Here is a 26,135-nt window from a genome sequence, read left to right on the forward strand (position 1 = left end):
GAATTCAAGCCCCAGTACTTGAAACACACACACACACACACACACACACACACACACACACACACACACACACGTCGAGTGAAAAACCTCAGCAAGAGCTAGAAACACTCACACTAAGAAAACAGTGCCTAAGATTTGAAATTCCCAGTTACTGTTGAGATGGTAAGATAAATGAAATATAAAGATTTAAAGTCCCAGTGTAGATACCTAAAAGACAGTGGAACAAGAATTATGTTCATGCAGCTTTTGCCGAAGAGCCTACTAAGAAAAAAAACCAGCTATAATTGTCTATCATTCTAAAATTGCTGATCTCATAGACTCCCATCTAATTCTGCCAGATTCTGTGAGTCAGTCCTTACATTTTATTTGTTTGGGGATTTTTGTTGTGTTGTTGTTGTTGTTGTTACTGGATTTTGTTTTGTCCATTTTTGTTTTTGAAATAGGGTCTTGCTAAGTAGCTAAGGCTGGCCTCAAACTTGACGTCTTCCTGCCATACCACCATGGTAGGTCCTCATAATGCGCACACGTGTGTGCGCACGTCTGTACATGTACGTGTGTACGCGTGTCTGTGCGTGTACGCGTGTGCACGTGCTTGTGCGTGCTGGACCTGGGGCATGAACTCAGGGGCCTGGGCACTGTCTCTGAACTTTTCTGTTCAAGTCTAGTGCTCTACCACTTGACACAGCTCTACTTCCAGCTTTTTTGATAGTTAGAGATAAGAATCTCAATAAATTTCCTGCCCAGGGTTGGCTTTGTACAGTGATTTTTGGATTTCAACCTCCTGAGTAGCTAGGATTACAGCTGTGAACCATCAGTGCCCAGCTCCTCATAAAAGTGTTAAAATGAAGTTTCTTTCAAAATGTTACATGTCAGAGGATTTATAGCTAGCATACCGATTGATAAGATGAACATCCTCATTTTTTAAAAATGGATAAAAAGTTTTTTAAAAATTGAACAGAAATACCTAACAGACATTTCCTCCAAGAAGATATATAATGGCTAATAAACCAACAAAAAGCTACTCGACATCATTAGTCATTAGAGAGATAAAAACCATCATATTAAATTACTGCATACCCACTAAAATGTCTGTAAAGTAGCTTATATTCCTCCATGTAGGAGTTACCAGCTCAGAGGATGTGTTTTGAATTTAAAGCATGTTGAGTTGACTACTAGCATTTTAGGCAGGAGTGTCCTAACTAGAAATCAGCCAGCCTAGCCACTGCTCAGGCTCAGGAATGACCGGACGTGGCTCAGAATCTAGCTTCTCAAGCTAGCCTCTGTGTTTGTGATGTATAAACATCAACAACCCTTAAGGTGTGGATATTGACTTTGGCTCTTCAATCTAAAAGGGACACAACTACCTTCAGGCAAAATAGGACCTCTTAGTGATTAGAGCACTTGACCCATCTGATCAAATTCACTTCTACTTTAATTATGTTTACAAGGGTCTTGAATATTGTTAAGGACTGACTGTCTTTCCAAAATCATCTATGTGCTATAAACCAATGTGATGGTCCCTGGAGATGAGGCCTTTACTTAGTTTTTTGTTTTTAATGGTTTCTTTCCATTTGTTTAGAGTCACAGTTTAATTTGTAATGGTAAACAATGCAAACTTTGGCATCCTACATTACATATCTTGAATACGTTACAGTGGATACTATGCTACAGAACGAGGAGCCCCCCTTTCTCCCCTCCACTCCTTTCTCGCCTTTGAAAGTAGATGACGTCATCTGACATCAACAGGATAGGGCCTTCGGGCAGAGACGCGAGACAACTTGCTTCCTTAAAGCCTTGCTACCTTGTGCACACACAAAATGTCGTATAAATAGCTATCTTCAGCAAAAGGCTTACTCGAACTATATCTGGCCAAAACCCCGTGCTTTTCCTCCCCGTGTCCCATGCTCAGTGTGGTAAGAATATGTGTCAGGTCTGCATTATTATCCCATAAGGTTTGGCCTTGGTGGCTTTTGTTGAAGGAAGCCTGGAACGTGGCATCCTTCTGCAGTGGGAAACTTGAAAGAGCCCCGCTGTGCTGGGCACTGGCAAGGCCGAGAGCTTTGCAGCCCTGGCATTGGAGGGCTTATCAGGAAGCATGCAAGGCCAGCCTCTAGTACAGGAAAGTGAGATGTGCAGAAAATGTGCCCTTCTCCCCCATTTTGGTGGTCACGGTACTACTATTTGAACTTGGCTTGGCCTTGCTCGGCAAACACTTCACCACTGGGCCATACCTCCAGCCACACAAAGCGTGCCCTTTGGATATCAAAGATAAGAAATTGAAATATGCCTGGCCCCTGGAATTAACACCTTAGGGCCAACAAGAAACCAATTGTGGCCGATGCAAGCCTGATTAAGTGTCCTAATTTGGTGGTGAGCAGATAAGGAATAAAAGCCCACTGAGAGATGTGGGGATTAACTAGAGCTCTCAGCGGTGGGCCTGAAGCAGGACATTTAAACAAGCAACACTTTGGATATCACCAAGGCAGATGATGCAAGAGAAACCAGACAGAGGCACCCCGTAAACTGTGCTGTAGGAAGATCAGTTCAGGTGGATGACCTGCGTCCGTGGGACTTGTAGAGAGCACATGCATACCTGTCATGAGACAGAAGCCCTGGGCTGGAGCCATAATGGAAACCCTTGGAACGTCAAGGTACTTGAACGTCTTTTTATCAGTCTCTAACGAAAATGGCTCAAGTGGTCTGTTGTTTAGTGTGCTGTGCATAATTTGCCCCCCTCATGGCACCGCCCATCTGGTTCCCATGTGACAGGGATACTGGAAGCCTGGGGGGGCCTTGCTCCTCCCCCTGGCTCTTGGGAGCGCCTCATGCCATCCTTGCAGGCAGGGGCATTGAGCCAGCACCAGGCCGATGGCCACTGTGCCCCAGTCTCAGAGACTGGAGCTGGTACTGTGTATATTGGAAGTTACTGACCTGAACACCTACGGTGAAAGGACTCTCACCCATGCTTCCTGATGCCAGAGCAAGGGGGGAAAAGCAAGGTTAGCAGATGTGTTGAGCGTGTCCGCTGAAGACGGTTCCAGCCGGAACTCCCCAGCTCCATTCCTGCTTTTCTTGTTTGTTTTTGCATGCCATATAGACAGGCGTGGAAAAGGAAGAAGAATTTCTGGCTTCATATAGCTCCCTTGTCTCATGTGGCCATGGTTTTAAGAATGTAGCATTCTATTCGTGGCCCACATTCAACTCTCATACTCAGTGTACATCTGTAAATATTTGAGTCTGTACTACAGGTGTGCCCCACGTTAGGAAAACAACGGATGTGCCTAGAGTAATTTATTAAAGCCGTATGTTTATAGAAATGAAGAATTACCATATGAATTGGATTGTGGGGATTTTTTTAGTGCTGGTGCTGGGGCTTGAGCTCCGGGGCCTGGGCACAGTCTCTGACCTTTTTTGCCCAAGGCTAGCACTCTACCACTTGATCCACACACAGGTCCACTTTTGGCATTTTAGTGGTGAATTATAGATAAATGTCTCTTTCCTGCCTGGGCTAGCTCCAAATGACAACCCTCAGATTTCAGCCTCCTGAGTAGCTAGGATTATAGGTGTGAGCTACCAGCGCTCAGCCAGTGAGTTTTAAACAGCATCTTAAAGTTTTAACGCAGTTTTGAGGCAGACACTGTTTAAAATAAGGTAAGTGTATACTGCTCTTCTGCTTGGTCCTGGGTTAAAAACCAAGGCACTGCCCTCAAGAGTCATTAGAAAGAGACTCAGACACTTAGGAATCCTTGGAGAACCAGAGTTGGGGTAAAAAGGGGTGTGTGTATGTGTGTGTGTGTGTGTGTGTGTGTGTGTGTGTGTGTGTGTGTGTGTGTTATTGGGATATGAATTCAGGGGTTTTCCCTAGATAGGCAGATACTCTACTTGAGACACACATCCAATCCCTTTTATTCCAGACCTTTTTTGTTTCTGGTAGTACTTGGATTTGAACTCAAACTTGCTCAGTGTACTTGCTTTGCTGGCACTGCCTCCAGCTTGGCATTTTACACTAGTTCTTTTGGAGATGGAATTGAACCATCATTCTCAGGATGTCAGACTCTTGAGTAGCCAAGAATGAGCTAGCTCCAGACCTTATTTCTGAGATCCTGCCTCATTTTTTGCTCATGTTGGCCTGGAGTGTGATCTGTCATTGCTGGGGTCGCAGGTGACCAGCTAGGTATTTGGTTGGGATTGGGTCTTGGGAAGTTCTTCCTACTTTCCAAGGTTAGCCTTGAACTGAAGTACTCCCAATCTCCACCTCCCGAAGTATCTAGGACTATAGGAGTGAGCCACTGGTGCCCAGAATAGGGTAAGATATTGAATGAAGTTTCTCAGGACTACAAGCAATTAAGAGACCAGGAAATGCAGTGGACACGAAGAACCAGACGAAGTCCCAACTGCTGGCCATTTACCCAAGTAGAACTTGGAAATAAGGCACGGGAGCTGTTTGAATATTGCAGAAATTGAAGATGCCCAAGGCAGAGTGTTACATATTCAGATGAGGTTGATGAAGGGACATTTTTTTTTTTTTTTGCTAGTCCTGGGGCTTGGACTCAGGGCCTGAGCACTGTCCCTGGCTTCTTTCTGCTCAAGGCTAGCACTCTGCCACTTGAGCCACAGCGCCACTTCTGGCCATTTTCGGTATATGTGGTGCTGGGGAATTGAACCCAGGGCCTCATGTATACGAGGCAAGCACTCTTACCACTAGGCCATATCCCCAGCCCGATGAAGGGACTTCTTGATGTCTCTTCCTTAGCCACAGTCTACAGTGACAAGAGTTCTGGTTTTCCCTTGTTATGTGCTAGGGGTTTGGGGAAGTTGACTAGCTATTCCTTAGCCATGGAGTAGCATCTTGTTCCTATTCCCCATCCCACCCTTGGCAAGCCCTGTCTGTCACCCTGCGCTGTCCTGTCTTTCTCTGTGCTGGGAGACATTATGGCCATGGGAAAACTGCACAGGACAAGGAAGGGGGAGCCTTCCATCCCGGTGGCGCATAGCACATGTGGATGAAGCACACGCTAACTTCTTGTATTATTTCAAAAGGGAATGCCTAAAGGCAGCGATGTGAACTTGAACTAGAGGACTGTTTGTTCTCTTTAGAAGACAGTGAACTCATCTGTGGAAACCTGTTGTCTGCATTAGCAGCAATGGTAGCATTTAAGCTTTAGCACCATCTATGCGGATCTCCACATACTCTTCAGTGTCAAGGGGTTGGAAGGGACTCTAGCATGCCAGTGGTCTCTGTGACGCCCACTGAATCATGGGAGCAACTGGGTCATGTAACTCATCACTGAATTATTTGTTTATTTATAGTGCTGGTACTGGGGCTTGAACTTAGGGACTGGGCACCTATCCCTTAGCTCTTTCATTTGAGCCACAACTCTACTTGTGGCTTTTTGGTAGTTCATTGGAAATAAGATGCTCATGGACTTTCCTGCCTAGGGTGGCTGCCACCTTTCACCCTCAGATCTCAGACCCCTGAGTAGCTAGGATTACAGGCGTGAGATACTGACACCTGGCCCCTTGACTTTGAATTTTCTGTACCTTTCGACTCTAATCCAGTGGATCCAGAGAAAAAGACCTAGGTTATGAAAAAAACAAAACAAGTCCAGGATAATAGAACACTCGATTTTAAAGCATTTAATTAGAAGTCACAGTCCAACAAAAAAGATTGTCTTTTAAAAAGAATATGTTTACATACAGTACATAAGCAAGACAGCTTAACACTTCCAACAAAGAAAGCTGGAGGGTGTGGCCCGCACTGGATGCTGGGCTGTCTACCGAGCATCTCTAGGTCCTTCCACTGAGCCCACTGCGCCTGGTGCCTGGCAACTTAGGACACTCCCATCTAAGGACCTGCAGTTCAGATCCCACCCCTGTTCTTTCTTCCTGTATTTTCTGTGATGGTGCAGGCTTGAGAAAGTCTAGCATGAAGTGATAGCTGGGCAGAATGAAGGCTACAGGGGAACTATCCTAGCCCTGAGCAGTAGTAGCAGGTTGAGGGCAGAATGGAGACAAGGCTGGGAAACAGCCAGTAATCCTGAGGGCCCTGGCTTCCGGGTTAGCCAGGTTGTAAAGCTTTCCATGGTCACATTGGGGGCGGGGGGGGGGGGGTGGGGGGCGCGAGGGCAGTTTATAATCTTCTGCGCTAAGGACAGGCCAGCAGGGGGCAGCCTTTCTCCAGAGAGAGAATCCAGATGTCTTGAGACCCAGGGCAAGCTCTGAAAGTGTTCAGTGTGTGTGTGTGTGTGTGTGTGTGTGTGTGTTGTGAGAATTGGGCATAGAGTATATTTTGTGGGGAGTGACAGCTTGGAAAGGTAGAATGTGAATAGAGTTAATGACTTTCTCTAACCAGTGTCTACCTGATTCTGTGCCACTGCATGGGAGAATGCCAAGTCAAGCTTGGACTTAGGAATAAACACTTAGTGTCTGGTTGCTCTTCTTAGAGACTCTGGTAAAAGGGTCAGGACAAGTCCTTGGGTGATTCTCTAATGCAGGGTGGCTAATATATTCATCCTCACTCCATATTAGCTCAACGTAGCTGTAAGTGTACCCGTGCTGCGGAGGCCTTGCCCACAGGTGGACTTTAGCAGGGCCAGCTATAAACATTTTTCCACAGCCCCCCTCTTTTTTTTCCCAAAGATACAAGCGGGGAAAGCTCAATCTTTAGTCACGTGGCTTCAGACAATTTGACTAAAAGGATTTTGTGTAAATATTATCCAGTTTGGCAGCTCGGGGGACAGTGGAGGATGGGGCCTTTTCAACAAGCAGCCACTGTCCCGAAGAGCTGGGAAGATCATCAAGCTAGGTCTCCTCGCACCCAGTCCATGGGGCCGCAAACACCCACCAGTCCATGGTGGGCCATTTCCATCCCTGCCTTTGAACGCTAATAAATATGAGAAGACTCTTAAGTAAAAGACTGGGATGTTTTGATAAGAATTATTCGTCAGAAACTGAAGCACTGAGCCAAATACTAAAGAAAACCCCAACAGCCAGGCCCTGAGCCACAGGAACCCTAAGGCTCTCGTGCTGGATACGGAGGCCTGAGCTTTTGCAGTGTTCAATGTGTGCAGGTTGTGGTGAAGGCCTACCAGCGTGCAACATGGCTTTGGTGCTTTCGGGGCCATTCTTCAAACCATACTCCATGAACCCTGTCTTTCTTCTAACCTTTCACCAACTTGTTGGAACCCATTCCTTATCCTGAACAGCGGAAGAGGATCCCCTGTCAGGGAACTGTGGTATTTGTGTAATTATCTCCTTCCCAAGTTTAGACTTGGGACGGTCCTAGGGTTTTGTTTTTGTGTTGGTCCTGGGGCTTGAACACAGGGCCTTGGTTCTTCCCTGGCCTTCCTTTTGCTCAAGGGTTAGCAATCTACCCACGTGAGCCACAGCTCCATTTCTGGCTTTTTTTTTTTTTTCCCCTTGATGGTTAATTAGAGCTAAGTCTCACAGACTTTCCTCCCTGGGCTGGCTTTGAAATGTGATCCTCAAATCTCAGCCTCTTGAGTAGCAAAGATTATAGGTGTGAGCCAACAGTGCCCAGCTCAGTCCTAGGTTTAGTAGGTATTGTTTGTTTTTGCTTGGCATGTTTTCCCCAAGAGGTAACATTTTCCCAGAGATCAGAAGTGGGGAGACCACAAGCATACCACAGATGGTATCTAGCAGGCGAGTAATAGAATTCTAGAAAGTAACTGAGAAAAGCAAGTGTGTCAGGAGGCCTTTGTCAGGATCGGGCCATGTTAGGGAGGCATAGGCCCCTCTGGGCAGATCCCCCAACGTTCATGGGCAGGAGCCAGGGCCTCCTGAGTTTGTGCAAAAGCCCAAAGGGTAGAAGGCTGTGAAGATCCAGGCAGGAGGGAGTAGGGGTGTCAGCATGTCCCGCCCACGTATCTACCTGTGAGGAGATGGCCCTAACTATCATTCTGTGGGTCCTGCGGAAGGCTCAAACATGGCCGCCCAGCTCCCTGTCACTGTGAGTGCCTGAAGGACGTTAGGAGTCTTCCCTGGACTGCAGGCCCTGCCTGTACAACACTCCACCCCGCCCCCCCCCTCCATGGGCCTGGCAAGTCCCTCCAGGGAAGGAAGGCAGTTTTACATGAAGCACTATCCTTTCTCCCATTTTGGAAATGACACTTCTTCTAGGCAAAGCATTGGTTGAAAAGAAATGTTCTGCCCTTGCATTACCCAGAGCCCAGCAACGCTGTGATCTTCCTTCAGCCAGGCCCAATGGCTGCTACCCAGAACGAGATTCAATAAGTCCATGTAATAGAGAGGGCAGGCATGTTCTTAAAGAACTTTCTTGAGGTTCCAGCCCCAGTGCCATTGTAGCATAATTCCTACAGACTAATCACCGTTAGATTCACAGCAGTATCTGTATCAGCAAAGCAAGGATATGATTTAAGATTTTTTTTTAAGAAATATGAGTTGTCAAGATGACCTGCCCAACATCTTCCCAGTTATACTATTGGCTCTCATGACCAGCAGAGTGGTTCAGGGGAGTCCCAAAACCCTGTGCAGCATTGGCACAAAGGTTGTGGCACAGATGCCAACGGAGGTGTAGGTGACAAACTTGTAAGGCACTTCAATCTCCAGTCTCCGCCGGGCCTCCTTGTTCCTGGCCACCACCCTGAACCACGAGTATAACACTTGCAGAGAGAGATTTTGTACAAATTGACGAACCAGGAGGATCAGGACGATCCCCACCGTAAATTTGGTCAGACCCAAAACGATCATATCGGTGGTCAGTGGTGGGATGTTCTGAATGACAGGTTTGGCAGGTTGGGACATGAGCTGGAAGAAATGGTTGATCCAGAAGCCTACAGTGACCCCAGCCCCGGCAGCCACTATGGTGGTGGTGTCTGCCCTGGTCGGGCTGTAGTAATCCGTCTTGGGGTAATTGTAGCACAGGAAGAAGGGCACGATGATGGCGCACACAGGGAGAAGGGGGCTGGCGGAGTCCAGGCGGTCGATGAGGGTCCAGGCAGGGTAGGTGAGGACGATGAGCAGGGCGGTGATCAAGACACCGCCCAATACATCCTGCCGGGAGAGAGCAGAATGGAGAGAGGTGTGAACGCTTCCTTGTACTCACGGTCAAGCATGCCAAGCCAAACACGCTGGATTGGATATCAGAAATGCTAGTTTAGTATTGCTTTAGTTCACAGCGTATGTTCAATGAAAAGTGAATACTATAAAGCTTTGAAGATGAGTAAATGCACACACAAACCATTTGCCCCATAGATTTGCCCCATAGATTTTTTTCCAGGTTTTTCCCCCACTATGTTTTAGAATATATTCTCCATTTCTTCCTGAAGGGCTTCAATCTTGTTTTTCTTTAATATCTCTTTTCTTCTCCCTTCTCCTCTCCTTCCCCACTCCTCCTCTCCTTTCCTCTCTGAAAGATACCTAGAAATAACTTCTATGCATTGTAACAATCTTGGAATCCCTGAAAAGCATGAGAAGAAAAACAGATTTGTAGTTCCATGAGCTACATGTAAATGCTATGTATACTTGGGCATGATTCCTTAAACGTGTGTGTGTGTGTGTGTGTGTGTGTGTGTGTGTGTGTCTGTGTCTTTGTCTGTGTATGGCTAGGTCATAACACATTAGCAAGGCACCCCTGCTTTTAATCTTGCACTGCTTTTCTCTTGGTGGTACTGGGGTTTGAACTCAGGGCCTTGCACTAGCCAGACAGGCATCTCACCCCTTGAGCTGCTCGACCACAGCCTCAATCCTGCATTTTAAAGTGGAACGCTAAGCATTTCCAGCTGGATGGCCTATCAGCTAGCTCTCCAAACCCACGTTTGGCCCCTTCCTCCCGGAAATCAAAATCACAGACCACCACCTCCAGAATGGACAAAGGAAATGGACAAGTTACAGAAAGGAGAATATAACACTAGCTTTTCATCTGTCTCTCAAATATCTGAAAACATCTCTCTGTTGACTCTTAATAAGATATGAACATTAAGAGATGCTGAGGAGAAATTGGCATACCCATGTTTCATGGTTATAGGCAGTGTGACATACACGTTTGCAGAAGTAGATTGATAATCCCACCCACCCCCCACTAAACTGGAAGCCATCCCAGTTTCATGGAGTGGGTGAATGGGTCACCAGGCTGGGTCCGCACAGACATGGAAGGCTTCTCAGCCATGAAAAGCAGAGAACTACTGTTGCAGGTAACAGACTGGAGGAAATCTCCAGGAAGTAGGCTAAATGGAAAAAGCCAAGCTCCGAGCGAATGTTTTATATGTCTCTATGGCACTCTCTGAAAGAGAAAAACATGTTGATAGAGAACCGCTCTGGTGCTGCCTCGACCCCCCCGCGTTGCGTGTCGCTACCCAGGACGGCGAAGAGACAGGGCTGCTACAGCTGTGATGGCCATTATAAACTGCCGGGCAGAGCGGGGCACACCTGTATTCTCCACACCTGGGAGACTAAGGCAGGAGGATCATGTGTTATGCAAAATGATGCACACTTCATTTGGGGGTACGGGTTTTTTTTTTAATATAATTACACATTTATTGATTCTGTGCCCCAGCAATCTGATCCTGTCGATCGTGGCTGGAAGGTGGGGTGGCAAATTAGCCACTACAGGGTTGTCTTAATTCCAAGACACTGGACTGGACACAGGCCATGCTCCGAGCAGGGCGGGGCGCTGTGTCTGCCTGCGGTAGGTCCTCGCCATGGATTCTAGGCGGCTGAGAGAAGAAGGCGAGGGGCCACACGGTGCTCCCAAGGTGCTATTTTCATTGGCAGCTAGGAGATGGCCAGGTAGATTTTTCACTTGAGTACATACAGGTACGCTTGGATGGTTGGGGAGACTACAGCGGCGCACACACACACACACACACACACACACACACACACCCCACTGCTGGGGTTTGAACTCAGGGCCTCATGTTTGCTGGTCAGGTGCTCTCCCGCGGAGCCAAGCTGTCATCCTAATTGTGCTTCTTTCTGTGTGGAGAGGGGGAGGGAGGGGCCTTGAGCCACTGCCTCCAGTGGCCACCGGCTTTGATCTTCCCACCAATGCCTCCTGTGTAACTGGGGTGACAGACAGGGGCCACCACACCCAGCTTGTTTGTTGGGACGGCATCTTGCAAACTGTTTCCTAGCTTGACTTGGAACCTGGGCCTCTTCTGACCTCTGCCTCCCACGTCGTTGGGGTTGACAGATAGGAGTGCTCTGCCCTGAAGTGAAGAAGAAAGCCAGCCATCATGAACTCAATGCCTTGAGCAAGCCTCCCCCCTTTCACAGGGGAGAGAAGATGCTAACAGGTGCCTCCACCATTCCGTGTGAACACAAAGGGACTCAGGGAGACTAGCAGGGGCACTTTGCCTGAACGGAAGGGACAGCTCTAAAGCACTTTGGTTGAGAGCCCTCTGGCAGAATCCTTATAGCTGTAGCCACAGCACCTCGTGTGGGCTCTGTGTTGGTGTCAAGCATTGTGGAGTCACCGGATGGAGCGTGGCTGAGCATTAGCATCAAGCACCAGGCCCCTGGAGCAGTAATGGGCACAGGTTGGCTTTGCCTAGAGAAGCGGCAGAAACGATGGTGCTGTCCAGCACCCAGAGCGACAGCAGAGTCTCTGGCCAGAGCTGGCAGGACCGTGATAGCCGACAGTTATAGCACCCTGCTGCTGCTGGGCCAGCAGGCCAGCGCACAGGATTCCAAAGCCCAAGGTGGCGGCCTGGGCCAGGAGGAAGGGGCCAGCAAAACGGCCCAGCACAAAAATAGAGTGCACAGTGGTTAGAAAACTCCAGAAGCATTTTCTGTTAGGGTGTGTGTGTGGGGGTCAAATACAGACAGGCATGTGACCTTATATTATTATTATTTCTTCTTTCTTCCTCCTCCTCCCCTTCTTCCTCTTCCTCCTCCTTCCTCTTTCTCCTCCTCCTCCTCCTGCTGGTACCGCAGCTAGAAGTCAGTGACTCACGCCCTCTCGTGCTTTCTCTTATCACGGAAGCACATCTCATTTCCAGCATTTTGCCAGGTTGGCTTCAAACCATAATCCTCAGCCTCCTGAGAAGGCAGGGTTGCAGGAGTGACCCCCCTCCCCCCGTGCCCAGCTTACTGGGCATACTTCTGACCACGGCCCCCCACTCTTCCTAGTGCAGCAGCTCAGTCTTCCTGGTGTCCTCTGATTGTTCCTGCCTCTCCCCACCCATCCTGACCAGTCACCCTGTGCTCCAGTCACCCTCCATCCCCTTACCCCCACGTCACTCCCCAGAGCCCAGAAACTCCACCCACTGCCTGCCATTGTCCTGGGGCGAGCCCTTCACTGACCGCCTGCCTATTTCAAAGTAAATGCTCTCCAACTTGAGGTGTTGGAATCATCCTGGGAGATCGTTCAAACACAGTAGATTCAGTGCATTGCACCCCAGTTCTGATCTAGAGTGGGGCCCGGGAGTCTGCATTTTGAACACTTCATTGTAATTAGGGTGCAATGAGTGTAAGCAGGAAATCCTGGTCGGAATCCTTAATGATCGGGGTTTAAGTAGCCTTTTATTCCGAAAGGGTTTTCTTACTACTTTCCCATTTGAGTTTTTACTCCACTCCAAATAGGTCTACCTGTTTTTTCTAGACTTGACTAGTACATTGTGTGTGTGTATGTGTGTGTGTGTGTACGTGCATGCATGTGTGTGTGTGTTGCTGGGGGTTAAACCCAGGGCCTTGTGCATGCCAGGCAAGCACTCTACCGCTGAGCTATACCCACAGCCCCCTATGACGAGTTTATTACCATCATTTGGCATTCATTTTTAGGCATGGCACACTTTAGTCATCTCTTTCTGTCAGGTTTTTCTTTTTTTCTCTTGGGCTCAGCTCCAAAGCTTTTTCATCAACTGGGAGAGAGCAAAGGAAGGAGCCACATTCTCCAAAGAGAAATGTACTCTTTACCTTACTTTTGTAACTGTAATCCCTTTGTACATCACCTTTCCAATAACAAAAAAAATTAATAATAAAAAAGCGGCTTCATTGTTGGGCACTGGTAGCTCACACCTGTAATCCCAGCTACACAGGAGGCTAAGATCTGAGGATTGCACTTGAAGTCAGCAGGAAAGCCCATGAAATTTTTACATCCAAGAAACCAGCAAAAAGCCAAAAGGGTTTGTGGCTCAAGTCGTAGAGTACTAGCCTTGAAGGAAAAAAAGCTACGGTTCAGCTCAGACCTTAAGTTCAAGCCCAAGAACCAGCGCGTACCCCCTCTCCCCACTAGCTACTTTCAAAAACACTTATGTATTTCCACAGTTGGAGACAGTCTCTTCCTCTTCCTCTCCCTCCTTCTCAAAGGTACCAGCCTCATGTCTAACACAGGGTCAATATTCAGTTACAGCATTGAGAAGACTTTCTTTTGTCCAAACATCTCTGATATTTGGTGTCCATTGTTTCTATACAAAAATAATATTTTCCCCCTTCCCCATTGCCTTCCTTTGCAATTGCAGTTACCAAAGTCCCTGACATCTGGTTGGAATATTCTTCATAAGCTAATTCTGTTCCTCCTCAACCCGTCAGGAGACTAGACTATTTTGGTCCATAGCCCCAGCATCTGAGACAAAACTAATTTCAGTCATCATGGTTTCTGTAGCGCCCACCCCCGCTTTCTATGCTCAGATATTCATCCATAAAAGGTGATACTGTAATAAAAATAATTATGTATTCTTGTAAGGAAACTATTTGAACCATAGCTAATGTGATTCTCAACTTGGGGGCTTTACATTTCTTATAACAAAATTATTCTAAACCACAGTTAACTATAACAATTATAAGGGCTCTAAAAATTGTAAAACAACTTTTTTTTAAAAAACATTTGTTTTTAGGCAACTAAAATTCACAGAAACTATGAAAATTCACAAAAGGCCCATCTTTGAATTGGATCTGCTGGTTTGAATTTTATTTTTCAAATTCAAAATTAGAAGCCAATTGCTTAGGAACAATCTCATGTTAATAGCGTCCGTCCGCGGGGGCCAGAGGCAAAGCACCGAAGGGACAGCTTACCAGAGAACAAAGATGATAGTGAGAGGAACCATTTAGCCCTCCCCCATTCCGGTGCCTATTTTTTTTTTATCTGCAGGGACAAAGCTTCATATGCAGATAAACATTTGAGCTTTCTTATTTCTCATTACAGGGAACAATCATAGAGACTGGTCATCTACAGTGTGTCTCCAAAAGAAAAGAATGGTAAGAGATCTCTCCCGAACTTCAGAACAGACTGGACGAAATGCATAAGCCCATGAAATCCATCACTGGGTTTAAGCTTCACCCAATCGAAACCTCCTCCTTTGGCTAAACCATCGCCTGAGATTTCCAGGGCAGTTGTAGCCCTGAGAACTGCCCACGTTTGTGAATTCTGACCATTTCCATTCTAGCTCTAAACATCTCCCTTGAAGAATGCTATTGAGGAGGCCGAGGCAGCTCAAGGTTAGCTAGCTAGAAAGAAGGGGCGAGAACCAGCCATTCATCTAATTGTTAGCCAAGAATGCATTCAGGCCTATTTATGCGGGGGGGGGGGGGGGGGGACTGTGATTCTGGCCTGGTCCCCTCTGCCAGGTCCCCCGCTGGGAATGCTTAGGGCCTTCTCTGCCCTTGGCTGCCTCACAAAGTGAGCTAACGCCAGTAGAAGGCCAGTGAAAGCCAAGACCATTCCGCAAATGCTTTCAATGCAAACCCTGCACTTAACTCTAGAGGGGAAGAAAAAAAAAATTAAACCTATACATCAGTGTTTTCCTATCCAATGTATTCGTAACAATTCTCTCTTTCTATGTGAACTGACAATTAATTGGATTTCTGGAAATCATTCAGATGAGATTCAACAGTGGCCAGACAGCAAGAGGGAGGTGACACTGTTCATGAATATGAATATAAATGATTTCAGAGAGACCTACAAGTGCAGTAATTAGCATTTGTATAGGGAGAGGAAAGGGAATGCCTGCGTTCAGAAATATTAATTTCCTTTTGAAGTGCATCTGTGGCAAAAGCAGAGAGCTCGTTCCTTTGCACGTGAACAGAGCCTCCCCGACGAGCCGGTCTTTCAGTGGCTCTGTCACTAAAGGTCTTCTTTTGCATGCCATGACTGTCCTCTGAGACATTTCAGCTGTCCCGGGGTTGGGACAAATCTAGGACTAAGATCACCAGGCGTGGAAATCTGCAGCTACAAAGAAAAGCCTTTCAAAAGGCCCTTTGAATGGCCGGGGCCCGTAGCTCAGTGGTGGAGCTCTAGTTCCGCGTGTTCAAGGTGCCGGGTTCCAGCCCCAGCACGGCAAAAACGAAAATAAAAGACAGTGGAAATGGAAAGACCTTTCCAAAACTCACTGAAGTTCAGGAATAACCCTACAAGGTGGAAAGTGAAGTATGGCACTGCTAGCCTTCTGTGAAAGCCTCTGTGGGAATTCTGTCAACTGTCTTGACCGCTTGCTTTTCTCTGAATGCATGGAAAGGAATTATACAGGCAGACACTGGTGTCGGCATCACGGGGGGACCTGAAGGCTGCCGAGAAGAAAGCGCTCCGTTGACCTCACTCTTGACCCCTGATTGAAGCTTTCGGGTTTAGTGAGTGGCAGGTGAGGCAAAGATTCCTGTCCAATGAAAATGGTCCCTTGAAGGTTCCACTTGGCTTCTCTCTGTGCAAGATGGACAACCCGTGTTTTACATAACCCAGCAATCTATTTTCATAGTACTGGGGTTTTGAACTCAGAACCTCACACTTGCTAGGCAAGTGCTCAGCCCCTTGAACCACATCCTTAAGCCCTTATTTCCTGTTTTAGATAAGGTCTTGTGTTTTGGCCCACCTTGGCCTGGACTGTGATCCGCTTATGCATGCCTCCCACATGACCCACATAGCCACCATGCCTGACTCTTGGTTATGAAGAGAATCTAAACTTTTCTTTTTCAGTACTGAGTTTTGAACCCAGGGCCTCACTTGCTTATCTTGCTTGTGTGGTTTCATTCTACCACTTGAGCCATGCACCTGGTGAATCTCATTGACTTTTGCTCTCTCTGGGCTGGTCTTGAACTACAATACCCTTGATTTCCACTTCCAGAGGAGGTGAGATTATAGGCATGGATCACTGTGCCTGGCCTAAATGAGTAATCTTAGTGTTTCTTTAGAAAATTATCTGTCTATATTGTTCCCTCATTAAATCTTACTCTCACCTTCATTAATCAGTGAGCAGAATAACTTTTTTTATTTAATGCTATGATAGAGACTTGAACTCAGAGCCTGGATGCTGTCTCTAAGCTGGTGTTTTGTTTGTTTTTTTTCTCAAGTCTAGCACTCTATTACTTGAGCCACAGCTCCACTTTTGGTGTTTTTCAGGGGTTAATTGGAGATAAGTATCTCATGGATTTCCTGCCCAGGCTGGCTTTGAACTGTGATCCTCAGATCCCAGCCTCCTAGGTAACTAGGATTATAAGTATAAACAACCTGTATGCAGCTGGAATAAAATCTTTAATACATTTATATTTGGAAGAGAGTTTTAATTCTTACCTTTAAGCGATCCTTTGGTGAAAGGATTGCTATTGAGTGCTTATTCAGATAACTAAGTATTTATAAAGGAAAATACTTTCAGATGATTATATTACCTATTGCAACATAGTTTTTCTATATACTTTTCTTCAATATATTTTTTAAATGGAGTTAGTAAGTAAACAGGACAGAGATTCTGTTCCTTGAAGTGAAAGCATCATCATATGCTTTTTTTTTTTTTTTTGCCAGTCCTGGGGCTTGAACTCAGGGCCTGGGTAATGTCCCTGAGCTTCTTTTGCTCAAGGTTAGCACTCTATCACTTGGGCCACAGCACCACTTCAGGCTCTTTCTGTTTATGTGGTACTAAGAAATCGAATCCAGGGCTTTATGCATGCTAGGCAAGCACTCTGCCACTAAGCCACATTCCCAACTTTCATCATGCATTTATAGTACCAGTATTATCTAGGATGATATTTAAGTTTGATATATATAATATATGTATACATACATATATATTTCTAAACAGTTTTTCCACAGCCAATGTGGTTTAAGACTAACTACTGGCTTTTCTTGGCTTTAGAGAAACTTAGCAAGTCCAGACAGTAGAAAATGTACCAGATTTCCCACCCACAATTCACATGAATATGAACAATTCAACTATAATGAGTTATGGGGCTTGGCAGGTCAGCAAAATTATGACAGTAGATCAAACAAGTTTGCAGGCAGGTTATAACATCATTTTTGACAACTGCTAAGCAGCTCACAAGAATGACAGGGAGCCGGAAGGGCAATCTGCTAGGAGACACAAAAGACACTGTCAGACATCTAAGTGCTATGTTTTCTCCCTCAAGTCTGAATTAGCAGAGGGACTTCTGAGCCACCAGAGAACCGAGGAGAATGTTCAGTGTGATAGAATTGTCACGCAGGCCCGGGCAAGTTGCAATGCAATCGGTATTATCCCTGCATTGGCTGGAATGTATGTATAGACTCTCTGGGTTCTTTGATTTACTTATTTCTTTGTGTGTGTGTGCCAGTCTTGGGATTTGAACTCAGGGCCTAGGTGCTGTCCCTGAACTGTTTTGTTTAAGGCTAGAGCTCTACCATTTGAGGCACAGCTCCATTTCTTCCCTCCCTTTGTCCCTCTCTCCTCTCTCTCTCTCTCTCTCTCTCTCTTTCTCCCACACACACACACTTTCTCTCCCTTTTGGCAATTGATTGGAGGTAAAAGTCTCATGGACTTTCCTGCCTGAGCCACTGGGGCTTGGCTTGGTGGGCTTTTTTGTTTGTTTGTTTTTTACACTGCATCTTGTATTCAAATCCACTAGGCATCTCTTTAAAAGTAGGTCCTGATTTCACATACTTAGCCTGTGTAAGGCCCCAGGTTCAATCCTTAGTACCCCAGAACAATACATTTAAAAAGCACTTCAAAGTTACATCAACTATATAACCTTACTAGTTTATTTAACCCTTCTCTGTACCTCATTTGTAAAATGGGATAAGAATGAGAATCTACTCTAGAGTTGCTGCGAACTAGCTGCTTTATGTTCAGAATGATAAACTCCTTAAAAATACATATAAGTGGGCACTGGGGGCTCACGCCTGTAATCCTAGCTCATCCGGAGGCTGAGATCTGAGAACCATGTTACCTAAAGCCAGCCTGGGCAGGAGAGTCTGTGAGACTGTCCTTATCTGTTACGTTTTGCTTGCCACTCATTCATGGATACGTGCTTGCGTTGCTTCTACTTTTTGGCTAGGGTGTATCATGCTGTTATGAATTAGGCTCTACAGATACCTCCAGAGGTATTTCCGGAGTATTCCCATGGGATCTGAGTGTGCTGGGCCCAGTCTAAGTGGCAGCTGGTCCCTGGAGACGGGAGAAGGCAGGTCACCTTAGTGGGCTCAGTCCAGCTGTTCCATAAGAATGTACATCATGTTCTCAGTGGCTCTCTATCTCCTCCCACTGCATGGACACCCAGGAGGGGGTGCCCTTGCTCCCCTCCATTATTATCTTCAGGTCTGGCTGCCGGCCTGGCACCACAGGAGATGACTAAGCTGCTACTGAATCGAGGAGATGACTAATCAATGAAATTACCCACTGCCACTTGTAGCAAGCAACCATTTCCTCTGCCACTGGAAGTCATGGGCCAGTGTATCTTGAGCCCTGCCCAGAGTCATGACCCAAGGTTTTTTTTTTCCCCACTTTGGTACTAGGACTGGGGCTGGGACTCAAGGCTTACAACACACTACTCCTGAGCTTATTCAATCAAAGCAGGAACTCTACCATTTGAGTTACAGCTCCACTTCTGGCTTTTTGGTAGTTGGTAAAGTGGAGATAAGAGTCTCACAGACTTTTCTGCCTGGGCTGGCTTCAAACCACAGTCCTCAACTCTCAGCCTCCTGAGTAGCTAGGATTATAGACATGAGTTATAGGTACCAGGTTCCAAGATCTTTATAAGAGACAATTATGTGTGTGCAAGAAAGCCCGGCTCCAACAGTAGAGTAGGACGAGAGTGGAGAGAGTGGCTGCCTCTCCTTCCTTCTGTCTCTCCTGCGACAGATCCTCCAAAAAGAGTAGCCTCAAACTTCCTACTTCGACACGCTGAATTATTAGCAATACAGGAATGTGCTGTACCTTTCTTTACTATTTCATCCCTATCATTATGCAATGCACCCTAATGTAATAACTGCTGAACTCACTGACAAGAGAAAAAATATAATTAAATATGCAAACAAAATTTTTGAGACAGAGTCTCAACTTGGGCTGTGTAGCCCAAGTTGGCCCTGAATTCTCTATTCTTCTGTCTCCACTCCCCCAAGTAGCCGAGATTACAGGTGTCTTCAACTGGACCGGGCTTGCAAATACATTTATAAATAAGCAAAAGGAGTCATACACTGATCCAATGTCACTCAGTCACAGAAATCTTGTCCATCTTACCAGGACTGTGTGCATCCCCATGTAGATTCTGCTGAGACACACCAAGGTGGAGACTACCACGGCCATCGTCAGTCCCAAGAGGAAGGGGTACTTGGGAAGAAGAAAGAAAGAAAGAAAAAAAAAAGACAATGAGATCAGTGTACATGTCAATGAGTTGAAGTCCTAAGGTCCACTGAGGCAGAATTGCTTGCCTGAAGCTTAGTCACCCTACACCAACAATCTGATTAATCTAAAAGTATTTTAAAAGTAGACAAACAGAAGAAAGTGGTAAGGAGAAGAGGGAGAGGAATACGGTTCTGGGAAGAAGCATTTCTATGCTGGAATATAAAGTAACACATAGAACTTGGCTTTCAGACTTACGATGATTAGGCTAGTAATTTTTGTGAAAACAATTAAAATTTTTTGATCTATTGTTTTTGGTGCGCGCGCGCGCGCGTGTGTGTGTGTGTGTGTGTGTGTGTGTGTGTGTGAATAGTAGGCTTTAAACTCAGTGCCACGCCTCTACTTCCAGCCCTTTCTGGTTAGTCTCTTGGATTTATCTGCCCCAGCTGGCTCTAAATCTTGATCCTCAGGTCTCAGCTTCCCAACTAGCTAGAATTACAGATGTGACCCCCTAGCCCTTGGCCAAAAGGAAGTGTTATGGTAAGTGGCTGTAAAATGAACGCTTACTGTCTGCTGTGGAGCTCTACACTCGAACCCCAGCACCCAGGAGGCAGCTGCAGAAGGATCTCAAGTTCTAGCCCAGCCTCAGCTGTGACTTTGTCTCAACAAACAACAAAGGAGCTTTTCAGTGGTAGTGGTTGTTGCTTCCTGCAGCCAGCCTTTCCTTGCTTCCTTGCTTAGTGACACAAGCATGTTCCCAGACCTCTCTGGGTCCTGAGTGCTCCCCAACAGGGCCTGGCTCTGAGCCCTGGCATCCATCCTTCCAGGACGTGGACTTGGCTCCAACATGGAGGTAGACTCGCAACTAAGGTAACTCACAGTCTTGAGGAGCTCAGACACTTTGACCTGGCGTAATAGCGCAGTAGTTTATGACAAAGGATTCTATCTAGCAGGATCCCACTGAGGAAAGGGAGGTCTAACGCTGAGTGGCCGAGTCTCGAGGGAGAGGCTGGATCTGACCTGCCCCTTATCTCTTCTGACAATGCCAGGTTCACATCCGTCTCCCTAGAATCTGGAAGAGGGGTTTCCCTGGATTTCTAGGTAAAAGAGCAGGTAAAACACCTACCGGAAATTAAATTCACCTACAGGAAAGCTAAATTGATGGCAAGCACTAGTGGCTCATGCCTATAATCCTAGTTACTCAGGAGGCTGAGGTCTGAGGATTTGCAGTTTGAAGCCAGTCCATGCCAGAAAATCTGTGAGACTCCTATCTGCAATTACTTACCAGAAAACCAGAAATGCAGCTAGGGCTCAAAGTGGTAGGGCTCAGGGACAGCACCCAGGCCCTGAGTTCAAGCCCCAGGACCAGCACAGAAAGAAAGAAAGAAAGAAAGAAAGAAAGAAAGAAAGAAAGAAAGAAAGAAAGAAAGAAAGAAAGAAAGAAAGAAAGAAAGAAAGAAAGAAAGAAAGAAAGAAAGAGAAAAGGAAAGGGAAGGAAGAAAGGAGGGAGGGAGGGAGGGAGGGAGGAAGGAAGGAAAGAAGGGAGGAAAGAAGTTTATAAACTGAGTAAAATTTAAAATCCCCAAATATTGCAAGGTAATATTTATGAAATTTAACACAAAACTAATAATAGGTCCAAATAGGAAAAAACAAAAAACAAATCACAAATCCACCAGGTCTGGTGGCTCATGCCTGTAATCCTAGCTACTTGGGAGGTTGAGATCATGAGAATTGTGGTTCAAAGCCAGCCTGGACAACAAACAAAACAAAACATAAAACCAACAACTTATGAGACATCTCTGCCCTCTCAATCAATAAAGCTGGGCATGGTGATAGACCCCTGTCACCCCAGCTCCCTGGGAACAGGAAATGGGGGGTTTTTGGTCCTGACAAACCAGGCTTACCTAGGAGACCCTATGTGAAATAAAACCCAAGCAAAAGAGGCCAGGGGCATAGCCCGCCTTGCGAGTGTGACGCTGACTTCAAACCTCAGCTAACTAACTAAATAAAGCAAGCTTTATTCTAGTAATAACTTTTAAAAGATTTTACTCTACCTGGCATCTAAGCAGATAGGAAGTAAAATACTTCTATTTCCAACATTTACTGATTTTCTGATATTGAGATCGTCCTGGGGGTGGGAAGGAGTCCTTGTTTTTCACAGTTGAGCCCCTATCCAGGGCAGAGGCATTGCGGCAGGGTAATTTGGGGGCACAGAGTCTTTGCTGCCCCAGGCGTGGGGCGTCTCACAGAGAGAGTGAATGGATCATTTCTGGGGCTCAGCTCAGAAGCCCTTTGTGCGGGCTGCAGAACAGGCCAGGCCTTGACTTCTGTCTGTCCAGGTGGCGGCTGGGGCACATTTTTTTTCCAGGGGGTGACAATGCTCCAGGTTCTTGGGGTCACCTGAGCTGTGCCCCTCATCCTGTGAGGCTAAAGATAATAGCCCTTCCACTCAGCGTTGCTTATTTATTCATTATTTGGCGGCAGTACCGGAGCTTGAGCTCAAAGCCTTGCGCTCTGGCATGGCTTTTCCCCTCAAACGTGCGGCTCCACCACGTCAGGCCAGATCAACTTCCAGCTTTTTGCTGATTAGTTTGGGACATAAAAGTCTCTCGGATCTCGGCCTCCTGAGTAGCTGGGATTACAGGCACGAGACCCTGGTGCCTGGCTGGATTGCTGTGTTTTCGAGGAAATGGCGAACAAACAGCTCAGTGGGTTTTTAGGCCCCTGTGAGGCTTGATAAACCTTCACGTTCCTTGGAGCAGCTTTGGGAGCCATGTCTGGGCTGTGGCTCTGTTTGTCTCCCTGGGACCGTGTAGGAGTCCCCCCCCCCCAGGAGAAAGGGGTCCCCCCCCCTCACCTGGTATCTGTCCATGGTGGAGATGAGGAAGGTGAAGGAGATGGCGGTGGCAGCCATGGCGTGGGTGGACGGCATTCCGAATTCTGCCACTACTCTCTTCTCCAGTTGCACGACGGGCGGGGAGGCGGGCCGAGGCCACTTCAGGATGCTCTTGGCCACCTGGCCCACGTACATCACCAGCTGCAAAGCCACCAACGAGGTCAGTCCCGCCAAGGAAGGAGCGCAAGGGAGTCCCCACACGCGCTAGATTTCCTCCGGGGTCCCCATGGTTCAGTTGGGAAAAAATGACATTTCTTTTGGTGCTGGTGGTGGGACTTGAACTCAGGGTCTGGGCACTGTCCCGGAGCCTCTTTGTGCTCCAGGCTAGTGCGTTAGCAGTTGAGCCATGGCTCCATTTCTTTTCTTTCTTTTTTTTTTTTTTGCTGGTTAATTGGAGGTTAGATTCTCATAGAGTTTCTCTCATGGAACCATGATCCTCAGTTATGAACCAGCTGTTCAAATGAATCCACCATGAGGCCATTCATGAAGAACTGACTTCTCTCTCTCTCTTTTTATTTTTATTTTTAAACAGATATTAAAAATTCAGTATTTGATGGCACACTCCCCCCCCAAAAAATAGTACCATTCATTCAAAAATGAATAGTGCCGCTCTATGAGCAATGCATTTCTTGTGTTTAAGAGAGTGATAGGGCCGTCTATGGTTGATGAAGGAGGAAAGAGCCGTGCCTTTACACACATGTTCACCTTTGCAGCTCCTTTCATGGTGTGAGCACTGGCCTGCAGGGGGAGGTTTCATTTACAGATTCAGAGGTGGGGGTCTTGCACTGTGTTCTGGACATTCTCGTGCCTCAGTCTCCTGAGTAGCTGGAGTTCCAGGCACGCACCACCATGCTTAGCACTGCAGCTTGTTCCAAGTGCAGGAACCCAAAGGCCTCTGTTCTAAACAGGAGAACTTCCACCCTCAGGAGCTGGCCAGGTGCTGTGTACACAGTGGACTTGGGGCAGCCCTGCTTGCTCCATCTGTACTGTTGCCCAGGTTGGTCCGTCATGGGTTTAATCATGAGCTTTCTTGTCATACCAGGACTGCATTGATCCTCCCAGAGCTTTGCGAGTACTCGATGCAGTTACCTGGCTTTGGCATGAAGCCTATTGAGGAGGACGATTTCTAAGCAATTCGGATTAGCCAGCTAGATTGCTTTGTAGTTCCCACACCCTGGTGCTTTCTTTCCACTCTCTGAGTTACTAGTTAATTCCTAGCAGTGTCACCTCAGGAGGGGCTGCGTCTGGGTTAAACCCAGCAGCCTCTGTCTGGGCACAGCAGGGCCAAATCCACAGGCTGTAAAGGCTGTGCAATTACTGTGAGTTCCAAAGTGGGGGTTTCTAATCAGCCTTTGGAACTTAACCTCTTCAGCACTCCATTCTTACCAGGACAGAGGCTCCTGGAGACAGGCTCCCTTCAAGCCTGTCCCTCCCGCTCCTGGACCTGTGAAACCACACCCCACAGACTATTACCTGGAAAGCTGAAAAATGTGCAAATACTACCGAGTACCAGGAAATTCACAGGAGCTGCGTGAAAGCATGTCTTTAGTTCCACCCCTTCCTTTACCATCAACATCAACACAACATTACAGGCAGAAATGACTAATCCTGGTGCACTCTCAAATGTGTGAAACCCTTTGAGACAGGAAACCAAATTGTAAAGTGAAGACTGGTTGAGTAACTGTCATTCGCACCCAGTTTAATTTCCTGGAAGCTCATGAGTTCCTTTGACTTCCTTTGTATTTTGCCTATGTATTTTGCCTTTGTACTTTGGCGTTTTGGGGAAGTAATGTCTTTCTTTTTTTTGCCAGTCCTGCGCCTTGAACTCAGGGTCTGAGCACTGTCCCTGGCTTCTTTGTGCTTAAGACTAGCACTCAACCACTTGAGCCCCAGCGCCACTTCTGGCCTTTTCTATATATGTGGTGCAAGCACTCTACTGCTAGGCCATATTCCCAGCCCAAGTAACAGACTCGTTAGGAAACAGAGCCAAATGGGAGGAACTTTGTTTATTGGGTTGTATTTTGTTTTAATTCGGAGGGGCTGGTACTGGGGCTTGAACTCAAGTTATAGGCATTGTCCCTTAGCTCTACCACTTGAGCCATAGCTCCATTTCCAGCTTTTGGGTGGTAAACTGGAGAGTAGAATCTTAGACTTTCCTGCCCAGGTTTTTTTTTTTTTTTTTTTTTTTTTTTTTTGCCAGTCCTGGGGCTTGGACTCAGGGCCCAAGTACTGTCCCTGGCTTCTTTTTGTTCAAGGCTAGCACTCTGCCACTTGAGCCACAGCGCCACTTCTGGCCGTTTTCTGTATATGTGGTGCTGGGGAATTGAACCCAGGGCTTCATGTATACGAGGCAAGCACTCTTGCCACTAGGCCATATCTCCAGCCCCCAGGTTGGTTTTAAACCTCAGATCTCAGCCTCTTGAGTGCTAGGATTACAGGCATGAGCCACCAGCACCCAGCTTGGGTTGTATTCTTAAGAAGATATTGAGACCTCAGCTGCCTTTTCTTTCTCTTGTACTTGCTCATGAGTGTTCATAGTAGCCCTTTCTTTCTTTTCTGGCTCTCCCTCCATCCTTCACTCTTGTTCCTCTCCCTCCTTTCCTTTATATCAGTCTTGGGCTTGAACTCAGGGCCTGGGCATTGCCTCTATGATTTTTCATTCAAGGCTAGCACTCTAACCCTTAAGCCACAGTTCCACCTCTGGCTTTTTGCTAGTTAATTGGGGATAAGAGTGTCCCAGACTTCTCTGTCCAGGTTGGCTTTAAATTGAAATCTAGATCTCGGCCTACTAAATAGTTAGGATTACAGGCATGAACCACGGCTGCCAGGCTAATGGTAACTTTTCTATAATAGCCCCGATTGGCTATCTATCAATAGGGGAGTTGACTAACAAATTGCATAAAATCATGCAATGGAATGCTACTGCATAGTTACAAAATATACTGTGCTATATATTACTGACATGTGCTCTTTTTTGTGATGGCTTGGGGCTTGAGTTCAGGGTCTTGAGCTTCTTCTTGCTCAAGACTAGCACTCTACCACTTGATCCACAGCTCCACTTCCAGCTTTTTGCTGGTTAATTAGAGATAATAGTCTTATGGACTTTCCTGCTTGTACTGGCTTCCAACTGTGGTTCTCAGATCTCAGCCTCCTGAGAAACTAGGGTTAGAGGTCAACATGGATGGATGTCAGAATAATTATAGTGAATGAAGAAGCCAAACTGAGACAGAACAAAAACAAAACAGTGCATACTACATGACTGTTGATACAAAATTCTTGAAAATCCAAACGCCTTGATAGTGAGAGAAAGTGGACCAATAGTTTCCTGGGAGGAGAGACAAATCCCAAATGAGCTTGAGATGTGAGGAGGTGAAAGCCATCGTTTTGTTTGAGGTAATGAGCTCAGAACAGGTATACATACCAAAGTGGGACAAATTATACTTTTAAAATATGTACAAAGTTGTCAATACATTAAAATGTAATTGTTAATGAGTATGTAAATTATATCTCAATAAAATGATTCAATCTGTATAGTTCACTGTATCTCAATTAAAAAGGGGGCTCACGGGTCTCCGGAAGTGTGAAGAGTAGATGTCCAGAGCAGACCTGGTGGCAGAGAACTATGCGATGGAAGGGATCTTTAGCCTGTCTGGAAATTCTTGGTAGAAGCACAGCCTGACCTGACCTCTCTATTGAGCAGGTGTTTTTTATGCCAGTAGACAGATGGGGTAAGGACCCCTCGA

The 26,135-nt window shown here is 46.5% G+C and overlaps 1 protein-coding gene across 1 annotated transcript in view; it reads right to left on the bottom strand.

The window, feature by feature from the left end:
- Positions 1–8,229: 8,229 nt before the first annotated feature.
- Positions 8,230–26,135, bottom strand: part of Sgpp2 (sphingosine-1-phosphate phosphatase 2) — an 80,722-nt gene continuing 62,816 nt past the window's right edge. The window contains exons 3-5 of the mRNA XM_048344668.1: positions 22,354–22,533; positions 19,395–19,484; positions 8,230–9,033 (exon numbers count right to left, since the gene is read on the bottom strand). Of these exons, the coding sequence (XP_048200625.1) occupies positions 8,488–9,033; positions 19,395–19,484; positions 22,354–22,533 (816 nt within the window). The 3' untranslated portion in view covers positions 8,230–8,487. The remainder of the gene's footprint in view (positions 9,034–19,394; positions 19,485–22,353; positions 22,534–26,135) is intronic.

Source organism: Perognathus longimembris, chromosome 4, assembly GCF_023159225.1.
Source record: "Perognathus longimembris pacificus isolate PPM17 chromosome 4, ASM2315922v1, whole genome shotgun sequence".
Taxonomy (NCBI): Eukaryota; Metazoa; Chordata; class Mammalia; order Rodentia; family Heteromyidae; genus Perognathus; species Perognathus longimembris.